This window comes from Myotis myotis, unplaced genomic scaffold, assembly GCF_014108235.1.
Source record: "Myotis myotis isolate mMyoMyo1 unplaced genomic scaffold, mMyoMyo1.p scaffold_m19_p_6, whole genome shotgun sequence".
In the NCBI taxonomy this organism is placed as follows: Eukaryota; Metazoa; Chordata; class Mammalia; order Chiroptera; family Vespertilionidae; genus Myotis; species Myotis myotis.
In genome coordinates this window covers 8,001,174-8,022,247 of record NW_023416368.1, presented here as the reverse complement: position 1 = coordinate 8,022,247, position 21,074 = coordinate 8,001,174, and the positions used below count along the sequence as shown (strand labels likewise).

Here is a 21,074-nt window from a genome sequence, read left to right as displayed (position 1 = left end):
CTCCATCTTCCCTCCGCTCCTTCCTCCCTTCTGGACGCTCCGAGCCTTCGGTCCACCATCGGTCCTCTCAGACCCCCTAGGCTTATCCGTGGGCCCTCAGAGTGGGGGTCCACGCTCTCCCTGCCCCTACAGGGGAGGCTCCCGGGGACGGGGACGGAGGGCTGGGTGACGGGAGGTGGGCAGTTGGTGTGAGGGGCCCAGCCCGAGGGTGGCAGGGGTAGCCGAGGTGGAGGAGAGGCAGGGCCCAAAGGCCGCTTTTGCTCACATTCCCGACATGGAAGACGCTCTGTCTAGAGTGACTCTGGGTCCTTGGGAAGCAGAACAAGGAGCGAGCGAGGCAGAGGGGAGCAGGAGAAACAGCAGGAAAGCTCTGTCCTTCTCTGGCCGGGCTGCCGGCTGGGCTTCCAGGGCCCGCATCTCCGTGTCTGTGCCTCGGGGAGGAACCGGAGCGTGGAGTCTGCCTCCGGCCGCTCTCACATAGCAGATGGGAGGCCTGCGGCAGGTCCCAGAGGCGGGGAGGTCTCTCCTCATCGGGACCTGGGCTCTGCTGCTCTGCCCTTCCTGGGTGCGGGTGGGGGGTCGGGGGCAGGAGTTCTGTGGGTAACGGGGGGGGGGGGGGGGCGGGGGCGGCGTGGTGGCAGCGCCAATGCGCACGGGAAATGTCCAGACGTGCAAGGGGGTCTCTGTCACCATGTGGGTGCCTGGATGGCCCCGTTAAGGCCTGTGCCCCAGAGCAAGAGCCTCCAAGAACGTCCCAGCATCGGACTCTGACCAGAGCTGTGGGCAGGCTTGGCTCCGGCCCTGGCTTCCCGCCCTCCTGGGGTCACAGCCCAAGCTGGACGGAGGAGAGGCACAGCCTGGCCGTCTTCCCTCCCCTCACCCACGGGACTCAGTTCCTGGGGAGGGGAGGGAAGGGAAAGAGCAGCTGTTTTAAATTTTGGCAAAACAGGCTCACAAAAGCCCGAGTTCAGATAGTTTTGCAATGGAATCCAGGGCCACTCAGGCAGGAGGAGCGGGGTCTGCAGGGGGGTGAGGGTCACAGAGGAGGCCCATGCCCCAGGGCTTTGCCTGGAAGAACTGGGCATCTGGGACCTTAACAACCAGGACTGAGCACTGTAGAGAACGAGTCACGTCTCCTCCCCCGTTTCCCCTCATTCCTGAGCTCACAGCCTCTGGTTTCTGCTGACACCCTCCTGTTTCATCGACATAAAAAGTTCCTTCTTCCTCACACAGGCTTTCACTTCTTTATTCTTATCCTTCCGTTTTAAAACATTTTTATTAGTGTTTTCTCTTAAAACTTTTAACAGCTGTTTATAAAAACACGACAAATCCACAACACAAGACAACTCAGTCACAATAGCTCACTATATGGTACATATACGCGGACGGTGTGATATATTTATATAATAAAAGATGAAAATAGTCACTTTCCATAATAAAAATAAGTTCTATTTTTTGTTTATTTTACAATATACTTAATATTCTCTTCTTCTTTCCTCGCCAGGCCCCCCGTGGCCGTGCCGGGGCCGCCGAGCTGGAGGGGCGGATGGAGGCCTAGGCGCAGGGCCGGCAGCCGCACTCTAAGTGTCTCTCCACCTCCTCCACGAAGGAGGAGCCGTCCGTGCACTGGAAGGCGTATTTCCGCCGCTTGCTGCGGGTGGGCAGGCAGCACTGGGGCCCGCAGCCCCCACGGCACTCCACCACGGGCACCTTGGAGGCTGTGGCACACGACGCGTAACCCTTCTGGCGGCGGATCACCTCTCGGACGACCTCCCCCAGGCACGGGTTTTCTGGAGAGGGCAGCGGGGTAAGGTCAGGGCACTGGTGGGGCAGAGGGCTGGCAGGAACCAGCCCCTGTTCCTGGGCAGCATTCTGAAACTCTGTGGTCTTTAGTCACTCACTCATCTGCCCACCCTGCTCTTCCTGCCCCCCCCCCTCCCCCTGCAACCATCGCCCACACTCTCACCCCCTACGCATCATTATCTCGGTGAAACTGCCCTCCACCTATCTACCCATCCACCCTCAGATCCATTCATCTCCCCACCCACCTGCGTCCCTCCCTTCAAGGAACTTGAGACCAAATTTTATGTGGCAAACAGATAGAATGAGGGCTAGTCCCATGTCCCGGCAAACTGCACCGTCTGCTTAAAGTCAGATGAAATGCCCATGTTAGAAACAAAACCCAGGGGATTCCACCTAGCAGTTGGGGTTTCTGGCTGCTTTGGAAAGCAGGAGGCCTGGCAAACGGGGCCCACTTCTCTGCATTGTAGTGGTGGCTGGAGCCCAGGGTTTAGATGGGGTGGCTCTAGGTGCTCCGAGCCTGGACGCTAATGGTACCTGAGAGGGCTGGCGGGAGCACATAGCACAGGGGCTGCCGTGGGCGGGGGAGGGGCTCTAAGCCTGCAGGAACCCTCTGGACCCTGACCCGCCTCTCCTCTGCACCCCTCCTGCCCTCCCTGCACTGGGAGCACCTCTGCAGCGAGGCCCGAGGCCAGCAATGGACACAGCCTCGGTTTCCTGGTCTGGAAAATGGTGCCCCGTGCCCTGTCCTCCCTGCTACTGCACAGGCTGGCAGGAGTCCAGAAAGGGCCTCATGCTCTGCCCAGAGGTTGGGTCTGGGGACTAATGGGAGAGAATGTTAAGCTGGATACAGTTTTGGAAGTGATGGAATTGTCAAAAGGTCCAGAGAGAGACCAGGGGGAACGAGTGTGTGGAAAGTGCAAGGCAGCAGTGACGGGCCATTGGGCTGAAGGAACGGAGCGCTGTCTGTATTGTTCTGGCAATTTTTCTGTTCAATCTGAAGTTATCTCAAATGCACTGATAAATTTTTGATTAAGAGTGGCAGTTCAGCTGGGTATAAAATGTGAGTCCTCAACTGTCAGGAGTGTGGTGAAGGAGGGGAACTCTCTTTCTCTGCAGGTTCTGACCTAAACGGTCTCCAGTGGGGGCCTGAGACTGCACTTCTACCACCTCCCAGATAAGTCAGTGTGCTGGTTAGACAGCTACACTTTGTGTGGCTAAGTTAGGGGTTCGTTTTAAAAGCAGGCATTTCAAGGGGCCAGAAAGAAGGAAGAGTAGAAAGGAGATGGACAGAAGAGAAGTGGGAAGAGAGGAGAGAGGCTAAAGGGAGAGAAAAGAGGGTAGAAGGCAGAGGGCGGAGAAGAGAAGGGAATGGAAAGAGGGGAAAGGAGTGAGGTGAGGAGAGGGAAATCAGGATGGGGGAGAAGGGAGAGAATAGAAGGGAAAAGGTACAGCAGAGGACAGAGAGGGGAGGAGGAAGAGAAAGGATATGAAAGAGGGAAGAGGCAAGAAGGAAGAGCAGAAATAAGAGGTGAGACAGGAGAGTGGATGATAGATGGGAGAGGAGAATGGAAAGAGAGGCAGGAAGAGTCGGCAGGTAGGGCAAAGGGAGAGAGGGAAGCAGGGAGAGGGAAGAACAGAAAGGGAGACGAAGGAGGATTGAAGAAATATGAGAGGAGAGACTAGAGAGAGGAGAGGGTGTAGGCTAGGGGGACTGGAAAGGGGAAGAGAAGCAGGAGAGGGTGTAGGTTAGAGGGGACAGAGAGATGGGAGAGAAGAGGGAGAGGTTGGGTCATGCAGCCTCCAGGTGGCACACAGCAGGCTACCTTGTTCGCAGTGCTCCCCTCCGAAGCCAGGCTGGCACAGACAGTAGGGCTCCCCTCGGTCTGAGACGTGGCACTGCCCGTGGTGGCATTTGAAGGCTGAGCAGGCGCTGGCGGAGTCGTTTTTGTGGTCACACAAGGCCCCGCCGTAGCCCTCGGCACACTTGCACACGTAGGAGGGCCCGGTCCTCACACACTTGCCATGGTTGCAGCTGTGGGAAGACGAGAGGGTGAGAGGGGAACCGGGGCATGGGTGCTGCGGGAGGCGTCTTCCTCCACCTCCGGGCTCAGACCCAGCTCCGTGGGACCATCTCCATCCCACGCTCCACCTCCGGCCGGCCCCGTGGCCGCGCTCAGTCATTCCGCAGACACTCTGTGGTGTCCTAGGGGCATTATCCAGTGTCCACGCGGCTGCGGCCACCACGTGGCCGACTCAGAACTCACGGGTCCGAGCGGCAGTCACTGCTGGGGAGGGTCTCGGCTTTCTCTAGGCATGTCAGCTGCCTGCAACCCTCACTGCTCATATGTTATTGCCGTGGGCACCACCAGGCACAGCCACTCCTGCTGGTGCCAGGCAGCCAGCATCGCGCTGGGTGTGTACTAAGTCCCCCTCCTGCTGCTCCTGTGCAGTGGGTCGCCTTCTCCATGTGGCACAGGGGCAGGAACGGGTGCCCAGTCTATGTTCTAATATGGGCAGCGCTGTCTCTGCTGGGGTGACGGTGAGAGCCGGGGTCCCCTGCAGACGACTCAGAGCCACACCGCAGAGCCACGCAGAGCCACCGGCCCTCGTTGCCAATTTACGCCGCCACTTCCCAGCTGGTCAGCCAGCCCAACCACTGGCCTTGGCTCTGGTGTTATTTTTGGCTGATTCAGATTTCTTAGCACTGAGACTCTGGGTCTCTCAGTTTAACACCGGGCAGGGCGCACAGTAGGCCCATTGAATACTGTGGGGTGAATGCGAGCGATTAAGCCGTGAATGTGATTCGGCTGTGGGTATGCACACCGGGTCTTGCACGGGTACCAGCTGAGGAGGCAGCTGAGTCTGGGCTGAAAGTCCCTCCTCCCACTAGCCCAGCCCAGAGGGTGCCTGTCTGCCCGAAGGGGCGCCTGTCTGACTCGCAGGGAGGCAGGTAGGGGCGTGCTGCGGCCTGACACCCGATGCCTCGGAGCGGGGCCTCCTGGACACGTGTAAGCTCTGGACTCCTCGCGGTCACACCGATGCAGGTCCTGCCTACAGTTTAACCACAACCCCTCCAGCTGCCATCAGGGCCACTTCTCAGGTGGGCGGGGCGGGGGGCACTGACCTGTGGCCCAGGCAGGGGTCCAGGGCCTCCTGGTCGCACAGCGGGCCGGTCCAGCCGGGGTGGCACTCGCAGACCACGCTGTCCTTCTCCACCGCGCGGCACAGGCCGTGCTTGCACACCGTGCAGGACTTGCAGCCGGGAGAGACCCCCAGGGACTGCGGCGGGAGCGCCTTGAAGTCCTGCAGCTCATTGTTGATGCGCACCTCGTGGATGCAGCCGTGGAAGCCGCCCAGCGGCCGGTCCGCCCCCTGGCGCAGGGCGGAGAGGCCCGTGGAGGTCGGGATGCCTGTGGGAGCGATGCCAGGACAGTGGCCTGAGACCCTCCCCCCGTGCCCAGCCCTCCCCTTAGAGCGAGAGCGCACTCTTTCCATGTCCCGGCTAAGCGTTCGCAGCCCTGGCCGCTGCTGTGCCAATGGAGGGAATGGGCCAACGCCCGGGATCCTGTCCACGCAAGGACATGTGCCCATTGTCCTGCACTGTGACTCAAAAACGGGACCTGTTGCGATTATTTACATATAGGAAATATCCCGTAAAAGTACATTTTTCAGGCTCCTCTAGAGAAACAAAATGTGGCCAGCCACAGCCTCGTGGCCACAGCCTGATGGAAGACCACGCCCAGGCAGGGTGCCCACCTCCCCCGCTGTCCCCATCAGGCCTCTGCTGTGTGACAGCCCCCACCTCCCCGGGACACCGCAGGGGAGCGGGAGCAGGAGCTGGGGAGAGAAGACTGGGGAGGAGGGGTGCAGCCTGGATCTGTGGAACTTTGGGATCTTCATTGGGAGAGACACACTGGCCCTGGGCTCTCCCTGGACCACTCCAGCCTCCACAGCGGGGCTCCCTGGGGGCCCTCTGTGTTGAACAAGCAGTTCTGGTGACTGTTTTGCACACCATCCTTTCAGAACTACCAGCCCAGGGCTGCCAGGCTGGGGCGGGGTCGGGGGGGCACTTCTCTTTAATCTCAAACAGGTTCTTCCACGTACATCAGCTGAGCCTCGCAGTGTCCCACGAGGTGCAGAGCACAGGGAACGTGACCTGAAGTCCAGGGATCGCAGGGTATGGACCCTGCCTTCCTCTCTATATGCCCCCACCCAACACTTGTGATTCTCAGAAGGAGCCCTGTGCTCTCTCCTCTCCTCGTCTCCTCCCCACCCCCCCCCCCCATGCCCTGGCTAACTATTCACCCTTTAGGGATCAGCTTGGTTGTCACTTCCTCCAGGAAGCCTGCCCTGATGGCTTTGCAGTGGGTGCCTACATGAGCACAGGGGAGCCCCAGCCAGAGGGCCCCGAGTGCAGGTGCCCAAGCACAGAGGGCAGGTGGAAGTGGTGGGGGTGGCAGGGGAGGGGCTTTACCTCCAAGGTAGAGGGGGCTGTTGATGCCCACTGCTGGCTGCTTCTGGAGCTTTCCCAGGCTCTTGGGGGCTCCTTTGTCCACCACCAGGTTCAGGGTCTGGTTCAGCATCACCAGCTCCACGCTGTGAAACTGCCCGTCGTTCACCGTCTCCACGCTGGGCAGGAGAGGAGGAGAGAGGTTGGCCGCGTGCCTTCCACAGCGGGCACTGGGCTCCGAACTTGACTGCCATTACTTGCACTTCATTTTACTTTTTATTTGCAGATAACTTCAAGCTTACCAGTATATGTTGCAGAATAGCCCTGTTTGCTTTATCATTTTTTTCTCTCTCTCCATCTCCACACACACACACACACACACACACACACACACACACAGTTTTTCTGAACTCTTTAAGATGAGTTACATTCCTGTGCGGCTAAGGACAGGGATGTTCTCTTCTGTAGCACATGGATGCCATACGTTATCTAACCTGCCTGTATTCTAAGTTGTCATTGGACCCTAGAAAGCCTTCTATAACATTTTTTCCTTCCAGTACAAGACCCAGCCTAGTATCTGCAGTCTCTCCTGCATTTCACAGAGCTGAGCCAGCTCCACCTCAGACGCCCCCATTGCTGCCTGCTGCACACCACGGGGACCAGGGTGTGCGTCACACATGCTCCTCCACTCGCCCCATTTCTCCCTCAGGTGTCAGTGGGGATGCCAGGCCAGCCTCGTTCTGAGGAACACTGCACACAGACTTGTGCTGTGAGGTGTATCTTCTAGGACACGAGCAACAACGACCTCGGAGGTGAAGTGGCACTAGCTCGTCTCTGTCCCACCTCAGTCTGCCTCCTCTGCCTCCATCTCTGCTTTGTTGTTTAGAGCCGTGGGCCGTGGCCTTCGAAGTAAAACGTCAGCGGAAGCGTGGCTCTGCTGCAAAGGCAGAGGAAGAGTGGGGAAACCCCACCGGTAATCCGCCTGCTGTGAGCTCCGAAAGAAAGGCCTGCACTGTGGTTGGAGCCCACAGTCAGCCCCCCGAGAGACGCTCAGGGGTTTGGGGAGGGAGGGCTCTGAGTCTTCCCCCTGATCCGCTGGCCCAGAGGTGGAGGCCACGGGAGGGGCCGCTGGTATAGAGCCGGCTGGGTGGCCCGCTGGGTCACACATGAGAACAGGCGCTGAGCAGAGCGGCCTGTCCAGTTCGCCTTTGCTTTTAACAACAACGCTGGGCAGGTGTTGAGCCCTTATGAGGGGCCGCGCATGCTACTCAATGCTAAGCACTTGACCTCAACTCGCCACATGGGAGGCACCATGCTGTCTCCATTCTAGAAATAAGAGACTTAGGTGACCCTGCCACTGTCTTGAAGTGGGAGTGGTAGAGGCCGGACTTACATACAAGCCCCCAGCCGCAGGCCCCTATGCCCCTGGGGACGAATCGTCGTTTCAGGGGCTGGGCTCGCTCACCTGGATGCTGAGTTGTGACCACGAGGTGGCGACAGTGTCACAGGAAGAAAGGGCTGGGATTTTAGTCAACAGCCTGCACTGCACACTGCTCCCCCCGCACCCCCCACTGCTGGACCAGGGTGCCGTGGACTCTGTCTGTCTGTCTCTGCCTCGCCCTCTGTGCCCCAGCACCGGGGAGGGCAGGCTTGGCGGGGAGCCTGAGCTGGGTTTGAAGCCCAGCTCTCCCACTGACTTGTGTGCCTCTGGGCCAAGGACTTCCTCCGAGCCCGGGTTTCTCATCCTTGAGACGAGTGCTGCTGCCCGCTGGGCTTGTGGTGCGGAACCAATGAGACGAAGGCCTTGGCAAGGGGCGGGGCTGTGGCCATGACTCGGGGAGCATGCGCGGCAGGCCAGATAGGGCTCTCAGCTGCTGCTTTAAAACGGCCAGCATTTACACACAGGCCTCACACAGAACCTGGATTTCTAGCTTCTCTCGAGAATCTGCATCCCCACACGGCAGCATCTGCTGGAGCCGAGGTCAGCGGTCCCAAGGCTGGTACCCTTGAGGCTACCACAGTCCCCACCACTCCCTATTGCACACCAGCCCACGCTCCCCAAGTCTGTCAGCTTAGCCCCTTGGCCTTCTGGGTAGGAAACAATGCCTGAAGCCCCTCTGACAAGTCTGGGGACGGGCTTATCCCCATTCTGGGCCAGGGCGGGGCTCAGGTGGGCTCTTCTGTGTGTTGGGCCTGGAATAGAGCCTCAGGGGCCCCCTCCCCTCCTGCGACTGCCACTGACAGATGAGCACGGCCAGGCACCTGCACGAAGGAGGCCTGCTACTTCACAGATGTCACTGAAGACGGAGCCACATTTAAAAAGCAAACAGACATAAAGCTGATATAAAGCAGCATGTTCAGCAACAGTACGGCCGATGCACCAATCGTGTAAAAACCAGGGCGACTGGGAAGGACGGACGCCCAGGGCCGACTGTCCTTCAGAGCCGTCTGAAGGTCACCTTGGGAGTAGGCCTGTCCCTGGAGCTCTGGAGCACCCGCCCCCTGAGTTGCATGCTAATCTCCCCGTTTTCTTTCTTAAACTAATAAAAGATTAGGGTGACATTTTGAAAAGGGCATCTCATTAAGCAGCCTTGTCCCCGTGGGAGCAGCCCCTGCAGTAGCTGGCTGGCCATTTATCTTATGGAAATGAGGTGCCATCTCCCGGGCCTTCCTCTTCTGCGTCTTCCCCCAGCACCTTTCTCCCCTAGCCCCTCCTCTCCCGGGAGGGAAGGTGTGCATGTGTTGGGAGGGGGGCAGCGAGAAGAGGCAGCGGAGTCTCCCCGGCATCGCCTCCCAGGGCGGACGCAGGCGGGCGGGTGCGCGGTCGAGGGCCTGGGGGCCTACCTGTACACGGTGGTCGGCGGGGAGCTCAGGCTGTCGTAGACCAGCCGCACGTGGCCCTGGTACAGCTCCAGCGCCAGGGGGTCGTTGTCTCCCTTGTAGAGGAGGATGCCGTTGTCCTTGTCCGTGGCCACCTGGGCAGAGGGATGCGGTTAGGCTCCCCCGGGCCTGCCCTCCCAGCCCATCTCCCGGAGACGGCTTCCGGGTGGCATCTCTGGGCGACCCCAGCATTCACGTCCCCCTTTCCTCCCCCTCTGGACTGTGAACCCCCAAGGGAAGGCCTGTGCTTACACCCCAGCAAACGCTGATTCAGTTCATCACACACCTGTGGAGCCCCCATCACGGTATGTTCATACCCACCCACCCTCCCAGCCGTCAGCAGCCCTGAGCTCTGGTCTAGTGCTCCCACTGGGACATGGTCGCACCCAGCTCGGCCCCTGTTGGCCCAGGTCGGCCTGAAGTGTGATGCTAGTTATAAACTAAATGCTAACAGTCACTATTGATTCCGTTTATTACGGACCAGGCGCTGTGCTGAGTGTCACCTGGGGAGTTTTTAAAACATCAGTGTCTGCGCTTCACCTCAAACCACTAACACGAGTCCGGGGGGTGGGGCCCTGCAAGGGCCATCTGAGAAACTCCGGGCGAGTCTAATGTGCTGCCCAGGCTGACAACCATCGGCTCCAGAGGGCACCCCGTCAGGCCCGCTGCAGGGGGGTTCTCTGCCTGCAGCTCCCACCGCCTGGCACACACAGCCTGAAGGACTGGGCTGTGCAGCAGGTGGCCTGATAGACATCTGGGTGTCCAGGTACTAGACTGCACCCCTCTTCATCCTGCCCTGCCGGCCCCTCACCTTTCTGCCCTTCTCCAGGCAAACTCTTAGTCCTCCTTCCGATCTCAGCTTCGTTATCACTCCCTCTGGGGAGCCCTCCCGGATTCTTCCCAGTGGCTGGGATCCCCACCCCACCATGTGCTCCCACAACACCAGGGCTGTCACTGTCCCTTTCCTTGTCATCCTGCTCGGACAACGGGCTTGCCCGTCTAGTCCACTATTGAATGCCCATTGCCCAGCACAGTGCTTGGTGCGTAACACCTGAATGAGTATTTCCTAGAGCAGTGGTTCTCAACCTTCTGGCCCTTTAAATACAGTTCCTCATGTTGTGACCCAACCATAAAATTATTTTCGTTGCTACTTCATAACTGTAATGTTGCTACTGTTATGAATTGTAATGTAAATATCTGATATGCAGGACGGTCTTAGGCGACCCCTGTGAAAGGGTCGTTTGCTAAAGGGGTCGCAACCCACAGGTTGAGAACCGCTGTCCTAGAGGAAGGAGTGAATGAGGCTGGAAGTGGGGCTGCTGGAGCGTGGGAGCTGGTCAGCAGCTGGCACAGACCCCAGAGCTGCCTGCGGCCTTGATGCTGCTGCAGGGGGCAGGGCTGCATGACCTGGGGCCTCCCCGCTGTCCTCAGAGCAAGCAGAGCTGGGCGTGGGGGGTGGGGGGGAGGGCGCACCTGCAGGGAGATGTTGGCCTGGGGCCGGACCTTGGCGGAGGCCAGTTCCACGTAGGAGTCCTTGCCCACGAAGTTGACGGTGATGAGCTTCTCGCAGCGCGGGCCGGCGAAGCCCGGGGGGCAGCGGCAGGTGGGTTCCTGCTGCACCACGATGCACTGCGCCCCGTTCTGGCACTCGTACTGGTCGCAGGGGCTGGTCTGCAGCAGGACCATGGGCGGCGGGTGCTCACAGAGGAGCCCGCTGGGGGAGGGGAGACAGGTGTTCGGCCAGAGCCCGAGCAGAGAGGGGTGCGCGATGGGGTCCCTGCTCGACACTAACTGGGGCGGGTCCCTTTCCTTCTCTAGGTCCCAGCCCCCATTAGATGGGACCATGCCCCAGCCTGACATGGGCTGGGCCTCAGGTCCAACCCCCGCGTGGCTGCCCGGGTGGCTTTTCTCCCCTTCTGCACACGGGGCTGACAGCATCTGCCCTGGGCCTTGGAGGGGCTGAGGACCGTGGGGGGATACAGGTGCCGCGGAGACCCAGGGCCGGGGCGTGGCCCTCCCCCTCCCCCAGCCCCTGCCCGACACCTGGCCCAGGCGGGCTCCTTCCCCGGGTCCGCCATACCTGAAGCCCTGGGGGCAGAGGCACGTGTAGCCATTGACCGCGTCCACGCACTGGGCCCCATGGCGGCACCTGTGGGCCACGCAGTCATCGTTGTCCACCTCGCAGAGCTTCCCACTGTAGCCGGGGAGACACTCGCACCTGGACACAGACAGCGAGGCTGTTCCACGCCGCCAGCGCCCACGGCCGCAGGGACAGCCCCGCGGCTGCGGCTGCGGACAGTCCGAGCGCACTCCCCTCCCGACCCAGCACACGGGCATCAGGGCCAGCCTCGCGGAGCCACGGAGGCAGGCGCCGTGAGGCTGTGCACAGGGCAGGGGACCCCGTCCCCCGTGATCTCCGCTGCCTCAGCGGGTCTCTCCTGCACCAGCTCCGGGAAGGGGACATGGTGAGAGGGGAGAGCGAGCCTCTGCCGCAGACCCCAGGAGTCCGCCTGACCTGAATCCTTTGTCCAGCGAGATGCACTTGGCCTCGTGCTGGCAGAGGTTCAGCCCCGGCACGCAGTGGTCCATCACCTCGTCGCACAGCTCACCTGTCGGGGGGAGAGCACGCAGGTCTCAGGGGCCGTGGGCTTCGGGCTGGCATTTGCTCTCCTGGAGCGTCCTTGCTCCTGGCCCTGCTTGGTTTCTCCAGTGACAGCGGGAGATTCCGGATCTCTCCCGGGCGGTCACAGCACCATCATTCGGCTGTTTCTCCCTAACCTTGGGCTACGCTTATTTATTTGTTTTTCCCTCCACACTGTTTATTGAGCGCCTCCTCTAGGGCAGGCACCGTGGCGGGGACACGGCAGTGAGGGGTCCTGTCCCCCATGACCCAGGTCTGCAAACACGCAGGCAAGGACGACCCAGAGGTGTGAGCAGGACGACAGGCGAGCTCCAGGGAGGCCCAGCAGCTTCCTGGTGGGTGGATGTGGCTTAGAGCACAGTCCACCTGCTACAGGCAAGCCAGCCCCTCGGATGACCTCAGAGGAGCTGCCAGGAAAGGCGTCTGAAGGCCTGGTCTCTGGATACATCCCTTTGACGTTCACAGCACCATGAAGTGCCTGACGGGTCATAAATGCCCAGGATGGCTTCACCACTCATGGTACATGTAGCCGTCCTCACTAGGGCTATTAACATGGGAAATGAAGGTGCTATTGGGGTGCTGTGGTGGGGAGAGTACCAGTAATTATCCCGCGGAATAGCCTCTGGTGGGAGCCCCCGCTTTTTCCCCACTGGGTGAGGTTCTGTCTCTGTGGCCCCACGAGGTGTCAGTTTGTGTCCTATTCATTCTCTCTCTCTCTCTCTCTCTCTCTCTCTCTCTCTCTCTCTCTCTCTCTTTCTCCCCCCCACCCCCACCCCCTCTCTCCATGATGAATTCTTGTGAGAAGACGCTCTGTCTTGCTCACTTTTGCATCCCCGGCTCCTAGCAGTATCTGGAAAGTGTAGATTTCCAGAGAAGGCTGACCAGACCTGAACACAGCACCAGCAAGGCACGGGCCTCTCTGCTAGCCTCGAACCCCCCTGCTCTCCAGGCTCCCAAGGGAGGGGTGGCCACCAACTGAATGAGCAGACAGCTGGGAGGGCCCTGGGAACTGTTCCAGAGTGGGAAGGAGCTAGTAGTTTGTGGGGATGGAAGGACAAAGAGATGGGGCTTTGGGGAAGCCCCTCGTGGGGTTTTAGGGGTTCAAGCCTCTGTCTATGGGGGAAGGAGGAGGGGTCCCTGGAAAAAGCTAAGAAAACGGTGCGCTCAGTGCATGAGGTTCGTCCCCCCCCCCCCCCCCCCCCCTGCCATGCACCAATCCCCACTCAGGCATCAGGCCTTACCTGTGTAGTTAGGCGGGCAGACACACACGTAGTTGTTGATCCCATCCACACAGGTGGCGTTGTTCTCGCAGTCATTGTCCTCACAATCGTCTGGGTTGATCTCACATCGCTGCCCCTCAAAGCCCAGCGGGCAGGAGCAACTTTGGGGGTGGGTGGGGTAGGGAGGGGGGGAGTGGGGTGGGTTGAGTGACAGAGAAGACAGTTGGGGGGTATAATTAGTCAGGTTTCTCTCTGGATGGAGTTTCAAGGCAGAAAATCAACAAGGAGACAGTGGCCTTAAATGACACACTAGATCAGATGGATTTAATTGCTATCTTCAGAGCATTTTACCCCAAAGCAGCAGAACATACATTCTTTTCAAGTGCACATGGAACGTTTTCTAGGATAGACCACATGTGAGGACACAAAACAAAGTCTCGACAGATTTAAGAAGATTGAAATCATATCAAGCATCTTCTCTGACCATAATGCTATGAAACTTGAAATCGATCACAAGAAGAAAACTGGAAAACACTCAAAGACATGGGTGCTAAATAACATGTTACTAAACAATTACTGGGTTAACCATGAGATCAAGGAAGAAATCAAAAGATACCTGGAAACAAATGAAAATGAGAACACAGCAACCCAAAATCTGTGGGACACAGAGAAAGCAGTCCTAAGAGGGACATTCATAGCATTACAAGAGAAAGCTCAAATAAACAACTAACTTTACACTTAAAGGAACTTGAAAAAGAACAATAAGCAGAGCCCACAGTGAGTAGAAGGAAGGAAGTAATAAAGATCAGAGCAAAAATAAATGAAATAGAGTAAAAAAAAAAGTAAAGAAGATCAATGAAGCAAAGAGCTGGTTCTTTGAAAAGATAAACAAGATTGACAAACCTTTAAATAGACTCATCAAGAAAAAAGAGAGAGAGGACTCAAATAAATAAAATCAGAAGTGAAAGAGGAGAAGCAACAAACTGACACCAAAGAAATACAAAGGATTGTAAGAAAATATTATGACTGACAAATTGGACAATCTGGAAGAAATGGATAAATTCCTAGGAACATACAACCTTCCAAAACGAATTCAGGAAGAATCAGAGAATCTGTATCCAGTGGTTCTCAACCTTCTGGCCCTTTAAATACAGTTCCTCATGTTGTGACCCAACCATAAAATTATTTTCGTTGCTACTTTATAACTGTCATGTTGCTACTGTTATGAATCATCATGTAAATATCTGATATGCAGGATGGTCTTAGGCGACCCCTGTGAAAGGGTCTTTTGACCGCCAAAGGGGTTGCGACCCACAGGTTGAGAACCGCTGGACAGATTGCAACTAGTGAAACTGAAGCAGCAATAAAAAACTCCCAACAAACAAAAGCCCTGGACAGGATGGCTTTTCAGGAGGATTTTACCAAACATTCAAGTAAGAACCAACACCTTGCCTTCTCAAACTATTCCAAAAAAATTCAAAGACTCCTAAGCTCATTTTACGAGGCCAGCATTATCCTAATTCCAAAACCAGATAAAGACACGACAAAGAAAGAAAATTATAGGCCAATATCCCTGGTGAACATAGATGCAAAATCCTCAACAAAATATTAGCAAACCAAATCCAGCATACATTAAAAAGAGCATGCACCATGATCAAGTGGAATTTATTCCAAGGATGCAAAGTTGGTAAATACCCATAAAACAATAAACATAACATACCACATAAACAAACTGAAGGTTAAAAAACTCATGATCATATCAATAGATGCAGAAAAAGCATTTAATAAAATCCATCACTCATTTATGATAAAAACCCTCAGCAAAGTCAGAATAGAAGAACATACGTCAACAAAATAAAAGCCGTTTATACCAAACCCACAGCCGACGTCATGCTCAATGGGCAAAAACCACAGGCATTTCTTAAGATCGGGGAACAAGAGAGGGATGTCTGCGTTCACCACTCTTATTCAACACAGTACTGGAAGCCCTAGCCACAGCGATCAGACAAGAAGAAATAAAAGGCACCCACATTGGAAAGGAGAAGTAAAACTGTCAATATTTGATACAGTTGCATACAGTGGCCTCTACAGACAATATCATGTATGGGGTTTTCTATATATATAATATCATGCCATGTAGAACCCATGTATTTAGATTACCCCCCAAAACTACCAGAACTGATAAACGAATTCAGTAAAGCAGCAGGATACAAAACCAATATCCAGAAATCAGTTGCATTCTTATACACCAACTAGAGGCCTGTTGCATGAAAAGATTCGTGTAATAGGCCTTTCCTTCCCCTGGCTGCTGGCATCGGTTTCCCTCCCCCGCCCCGGCACCCAGGACCCAGGCCTTTGCTCCGGCTGGAGCCGCCTTCAGCGCCTTTGCTGCTCCCCTTTGTGCCTACATATGCAAATTAACCGCCATCTTTGCCGCCATCTTAACCGCCATATCTCGCTGATTAGCCAATGGGAGGTGTAGCAAAGGTATGGTCAATTACCCTGTTTGTCTATTATTAGATTAGATAATGAACTATTGGGCAAGAGAAACAAAAGAAAAACAAATGGGACTACAGAGTTTTTGCACAGCAAAGGAAACAGTCAATAAAATGAGAGATAACCCAACGAATGGGAGAACATATTCACCAATGATACATCTGATAAGGGGTTAATCTCCAAAATTTATTAAGAACATATAAATCTCAGCACCAAAACAAACTAACAATCCAATGAAAAAATGCACAAAAGATCTGAATAGATACTTCAAAGAGGATATACAGATGGCCAATGGATATATGAAAAGACGCTCAACGTCACTAATCATCAAAGAAATGTAAATTAAAGTCACAATGAGATACCACTCCCTCCGCTGGGTGGGCAGAACCAGGCTTTCCCCCTCCAGGTGTGTTTCCTGGCAGGGGCCCAGTGGATGCCATTGGGAGACTTTTGTGGCTTCTCTGGCCCTGCTCTCAGGAGAGGGTGGGGGTGTCCGGCCTGCTCCAGGCAGGAAAACAAACTCTGCCTTGCTTTTCATTTTTCAAGACTCAGAGTTGGACGGGGCGGGCTGGCAGGTGGACGTGTGGGTGGGCTGGGTGCCTGGGGAGGCGAACTGGAGCCCAGAACCTGACTTCCTTCACAGATCACACAGCAGCCCGGGCCAGAGTGCCTTTGAAAATCAATCGTTTGCAACCTGAGCTCTAGGACGTCTGCAGAGAGCTTGGCATCGGGTGCCCCCTCCTGTACCGCCCAACCCACTTGCTCTCTGGTGGGGGGTGGGGGGCAAACAAGCCAGTTCTCACCTGCCTGCTTCTGCCAGGGCCCTGGGCTGGGAAACTGGGCATCTGAGAGGGCAGGAAACAGGAGGGGCCCAAGCTTGGCAGGGGTCTAGAAGGGCCCCTCCTGGGACAGGGGGGAGAAGAACTTACATGGCTTTTATCCCTTCCTTGTTTTAAAAACTGTAGTGGGCATTCAATGTTATATCAGTTTCAGGCGTATGACATAGTGAGTCCACATTTATGCATCGTACGATGCGATCACCACACCAAGTCTAGTAACCACGTGTCAGTGCAAAGTCATCGAATATTATTGACTATTTGCCCCCTCACCTTTTTCACCCCACCCCTTCCCCCACCCCCACCATCGGTTTGTTCTTTGTGTCTATGGGCCTGTTTTTGTTTTGTTTGTTCATTTTTGATTTTTAAAAATTCCACATATAAGTGAAATCATATGGCATTTGTCTTCCTCTGTCTGACTTGTTTCAGTTAGCATAATGCCCTCTGGGTCCGCCCCCGCTGTTGGGAATTGTAGGGTTTTGTTCTTGTTTATCTAATATCCAGTTGTATACATCTCCTTATTCCATTCAGCTGCCCCCTTCTTCCTGAGCTCTGAACGCAGGGACAAGAGGTGGGGCTGGAAGACTCAGGAACGAGAGTCAGGACACATGTCCCAGAGCAGATCAATCTCCATGCCTCAGTTTCCTCATCTGTTAAGTGGGACCAGTATCTGGGAGGATTTAGAACACACTTGACTGGCCAGTATCTGGCACACGTGAGCATGTAATCAATGGCACCTACTATTAATGTTATTTTTATGCCCCAGAATATAGAGTGGTGGCATCACCAGGCGGGTGGCTCTTTGAGCCATCATCCCTCCCCACCCCCCTTTCTGACGTTAGTTAGCAACTGCAAACCCCTGAGTCCTGGCTGCATCTGAGTCCCTGTACCAGTGCTTACTAACTGTACAACCTCCTCCCTCTGATGCTCCAATTTCCTGATCTGTACGGAGGGTAACACAGGAAGAGCCTGGCAACCACCCCCACAAAGGGCTCGGCCCAGCATGGGCACATGGACCCTCAGTGCCAGCTCTGCCCCTGCAGCTGGCAGGAGCCTGGGGGAGGGCAGGCCGAGGGTGAGCTGTTACCTGAAGCCGTCCTTGTGGCTCTCGCTCAGGTGGCAGGTGCCGCCGTGCTGGCAGGGGTTCTGGACGCAGGTGTTGATGGGCGTGGCGCAGTCTTTGCCCTGCGGGGAAGGGGGAGAAGCACCCAGTTAGGGAGGCTCTCAGGGGCTGCCCTGAACCAGGAGACCCCTGGAAGTTCCCAGCATCCTCTGGGATGGGGCCTGCAGTGTGATCAGAGAAGGCCGCAGGGAGCCCCTGCTGCTGGAAGCTCCCTAGTGAGAAGGGGAGGCATGTGGAGGATTCAGGAGTCTGGGTCCCCAGAATTCACACGGTTCTCTCTCTCCTATTCTAAACCCCAGGGCAAGAGCATGGGCTTTGGATACAGAACAACCTGGATTCACATTGCAGCTTCGTCTCTTCTTGGTTGGCTGACCTTGACCTTGTAGAAGCCTTTTAACCTCTGTAAGCCTAGCTCATCCAGTTGCTATGAGACTTAAATACTTATAAGAAAGTACTTAACATTGCATAACACATCTAGCACACAGTAGGCATTCTATACATCCTAGTAGGTGATATTATTATTAGCCTCACTGAGGCTTGAATATAGTCCACAAGGAGGGCGTGGCCAGCAGACCTTGTCCCTGTTAAGTGACAACCCCTGAGATTCATCTCTGATTGGCCTGGACGTGGGCCCAGGTGCTGGTATTTACATTAAAGTTCTGCGGGTGATTCTCATGTGCAGCCTGAGACCCTGTGACTGAGTTCTGTGGGGGAGGGAGGGGTGGTCCTTTGGCACAGGCGCCTCTGGAGGGGACGTTTGAGCTGAGAAGGAGCCACCTGGCCGCAGAAGGGACAGCGGGTCGCAGGCATAAGGAAGGGGCTAAGTGGGCGGCCCACAGCTTGGCCCTCTGGCTCCAGCTTCTCCCCTGGGACCCATGGGCCAGTGCTACACCCCAGTCTTGGCAAACAGTCCCTCGGAGAACCTATGAGGCCTGGGGAGATGCTCGCTGTGCTGGTTCCTGGGCTGTGGGCACCATGCCAGGCAGGGGTGACCACGGAGCCCTCCCACTGCCATACCACCTGCTCACCATCTGCCTGAAAATCCTCTCCCCTCGCTGCTGCTGCCAGGGCCTAGAAGAGTGGCCTGGGCTTCCTGCCTGGCCGCCGCTGCCAGCCAGGCGCAGGACTGAGGTGGGTCTCCGGCCTCCACTGTCCCAGCAGCTGGAGCCTCAGGCCGTTCCAGCAGCCCCAGGCTGCCTGCTTCCCTACCTGCCCCGCATGTTTAAAGGGCCAGTCAGGGGTTTCAGGGAGGGGCGGCGAATGCAGGATGCGTGGGATCTGGTTTATCCTAAATCACAGCACATAGGAGCATTTTCAGGGGTCAGTGTGCAATCCCCATTTCCACACGGGTTCAGGGAGCACGTTTCCACTCCAGGCCTCGTGCTAAGTGCTCTGTATTCACCATCGCATATGATGTTCACAGCAACTGTATGGGGCTGGTACGACTGTGACGACCCCCACTTTTGCCCCTGTGCCAGCCACTCATCCCTCAGACACGGCTGCCGAGTGAGGCAGAGCTGGGTGCACACCCGCTCCGGCTGCCACGTGCCTCGAGGAGAGACCTGCCTGGGCCTTGTTCTCACTGTCTATGACAAGGATACCTACCTACAGAGTTGCCGGTGATTAGCAACCACCTATATGCGAGGCACCTGGCGAGGCCTGGCAGCTCCGTAAATAGCCATTCTGATGAGGAGGAGGACTTTTCAGGTGCTGATTGTTCAGAAATGTGTGTGTGTGTGTGTGTTGAACAAATGAGCCATGAAGGGCAAGGCAGGAAAACCTGAGCAGGTCAAGGTGGGCAAGGTGGGACCCCCTAGCTCTTGCCTGGACCAGCCTCTCTGCTCTGGGGACTTTCGGAACCCTCTCTGGGGCTGGGGCTGGGGCTGGGGCTGGGACTGGGGGTGTCTCTTCCAGCCCCTTCCTTATGCTGAGCACAGGAATCCAGGAGGCAGAGCTAACACTGACAACACGGCAGCTCAGCCTGCAGGTGGGGTTTCTGTCATACGCGACCTTGAGGAATAACCACCGTTGTCGGTGCTTGGCTAATGAGCCCGACTCAACTTTCTTCAGCCTCGTTTTGCTCAAATCCACCAGCTCTGTGATGCTCCTTGTCTCCCCGCCCTCATCCCCACCTCCTCCCCTCCCCAAGTGTGTGCCTGTGAAGGACATGGCCAGGGCCCATGGCTTCCTCTGAGGAGAGTGGGAACAGCCACCCCCACTGGAAACCTCTTCCTGGAAGGCTGCCCCGAGATCTTGCTACTCAAAGCATGGTCCCCGGACCAGCAGCAACCGTGGGCCTGAGCCCAGGTCTGACGAGTCAGGGCCTGCACGTTAGTCAGCTCCCCGGTGACTCCTGCACCCACGAGAGTGAGAAGCACTGTTCGGAGACAGGGAACACCTGTGCATGCAGCTCCCTGGCTGAAAAAGGATCAGTCGGAATATGCATTTTATTTCTCATCCTTGCTGGCTGCCCTGAGCCTGTCAGTGGGTGGCGTGGTGGCCCTAGGCCTTATTTTTTTTTAAAAAGTTTTCCCTTTATTGATTAAGATACTACAAATGTGTCCTTATCTCCCCAATCCTGCCCTCACCCTCTTCCCCTGTTGTCCACATCCATCGCTTATGCTTATATGCATGCATACTCAGAGGGAAGATAGGGGAGGGTGGGGGTGAGGGGGAGAGATCAACCAAAGGCCCTAGGCCTTTTAGTCCCCCACCCTGTGTCCTCCTCTGCGGGGCTGGAACCTTCGGGGGCTGGGTGTCCTGAGGGCAGAGCTGGGGTGGGGGTGGGGTCTGGAAATCCCCTTGGAAGGGAAGGTAGGGGAGTGGGTTTAGGGATGCCTCTCCCTGGAGGTCCCTCTGACTGACTGACGTTCCCACGTCTAACTAAGGCAGTGTCACACTTCCTCCTCGCCTCAGTCACTGTGGAGACCAGGGGGTCCCGGTGGTTGGCATGAGCGTGATGAAACTGGGCAGCCCGACCAGCAGAACAGGCGTGTTAGCAGCAAATGCCACTCTGGGGTGGCTTGTGACACGGAGTCACCCCGGCTGCCCTGGAGGCACAGGCCCTCCTGGGGCAGAGGCCAGCAGGGCGTGCTGCCTACCTTGTAGCCGTAAGGGCAGGCGCAGCGGTACAGCTCCACGGGGTCCTGGCTGCAGGTCCCATTGTTCCTGCACGGGCTGGAGAGGCAGGCGTTGCACTTGGCCACAATGCTGATGTCCACTGGCCCTGCACAGCAGAACCGCAGGCAGTTGGTGGCGGCCCCTGAGCAGGCTCTGTTACACCTCCCTTCCCCTGGGCTCTGGCCCCTTCCTCAGCCAGCGGCAGGCCACGCCCCCCCTCCCCCCCATCCCAGCCGCGCATCCACCCAGCCAGAGTCCCATCAATCCAGCCACTGTCCAGGGAGGGGAGGTCACAGTGGGACAGCATTCAGAAGCACCACTGCAGTCACACCAATTACTGTAATTAGCCTGATCCTATTCGGTGCTAATCTGCAAACAATGCACCATAATTAGAAAACCCGTGTGTATCTTTTTTTGTTTTGTTCCGGAAGCTCTAGGCCCAGGCTCCTTTGGAACCTCCCTCCTCCACCCCAAATGCATCCCCCACCTGCAACCCCCACGGAGT

The 21,074-nt window shown here is 56.5% G+C and overlaps 1 protein-coding gene across 1 annotated transcript in view; it reads right to left on the bottom strand.

The window, feature by feature from the left end:
• Positions 1 to 1,221: 1,221 nt before the first annotated feature.
• Positions 1,222 to 21,074, bottom strand: part of SLIT3 (slit guidance ligand 3) — a 533,716-nt gene continuing 513,863 nt past the window's right edge. The window contains exons 26-36 of the mRNA XM_036313891.1: positions 20,551 to 20,675; positions 17,414 to 17,511; positions 13,016 to 13,155; positions 11,649 to 11,742; positions 11,214 to 11,351; positions 10,607 to 10,847; positions 9,098 to 9,228; positions 6,278 to 6,432; positions 4,928 to 5,213; positions 3,627 to 3,835; positions 1,222 to 1,790 (exon numbers count right to left, since the gene is read on the bottom strand). Of these exons, the coding sequence (XP_036169784.1) occupies positions 1,555 to 1,790; positions 3,627 to 3,835; positions 4,928 to 5,213; positions 6,278 to 6,432; positions 9,098 to 9,228; positions 10,607 to 10,847; positions 11,214 to 11,351; positions 11,649 to 11,742; positions 13,016 to 13,155; positions 17,414 to 17,511; positions 20,551 to 20,675 (1,853 nt within the window). The 3' untranslated portion in view covers positions 1,222 to 1,554. The remainder of the gene's footprint in view (positions 1,791 to 3,626; positions 3,836 to 4,927; positions 5,214 to 6,277; positions 6,433 to 9,097; positions 9,229 to 10,606; positions 10,848 to 11,213; positions 11,352 to 11,648; positions 11,743 to 13,015; positions 13,156 to 17,413; positions 17,512 to 20,550; positions 20,676 to 21,074) is intronic.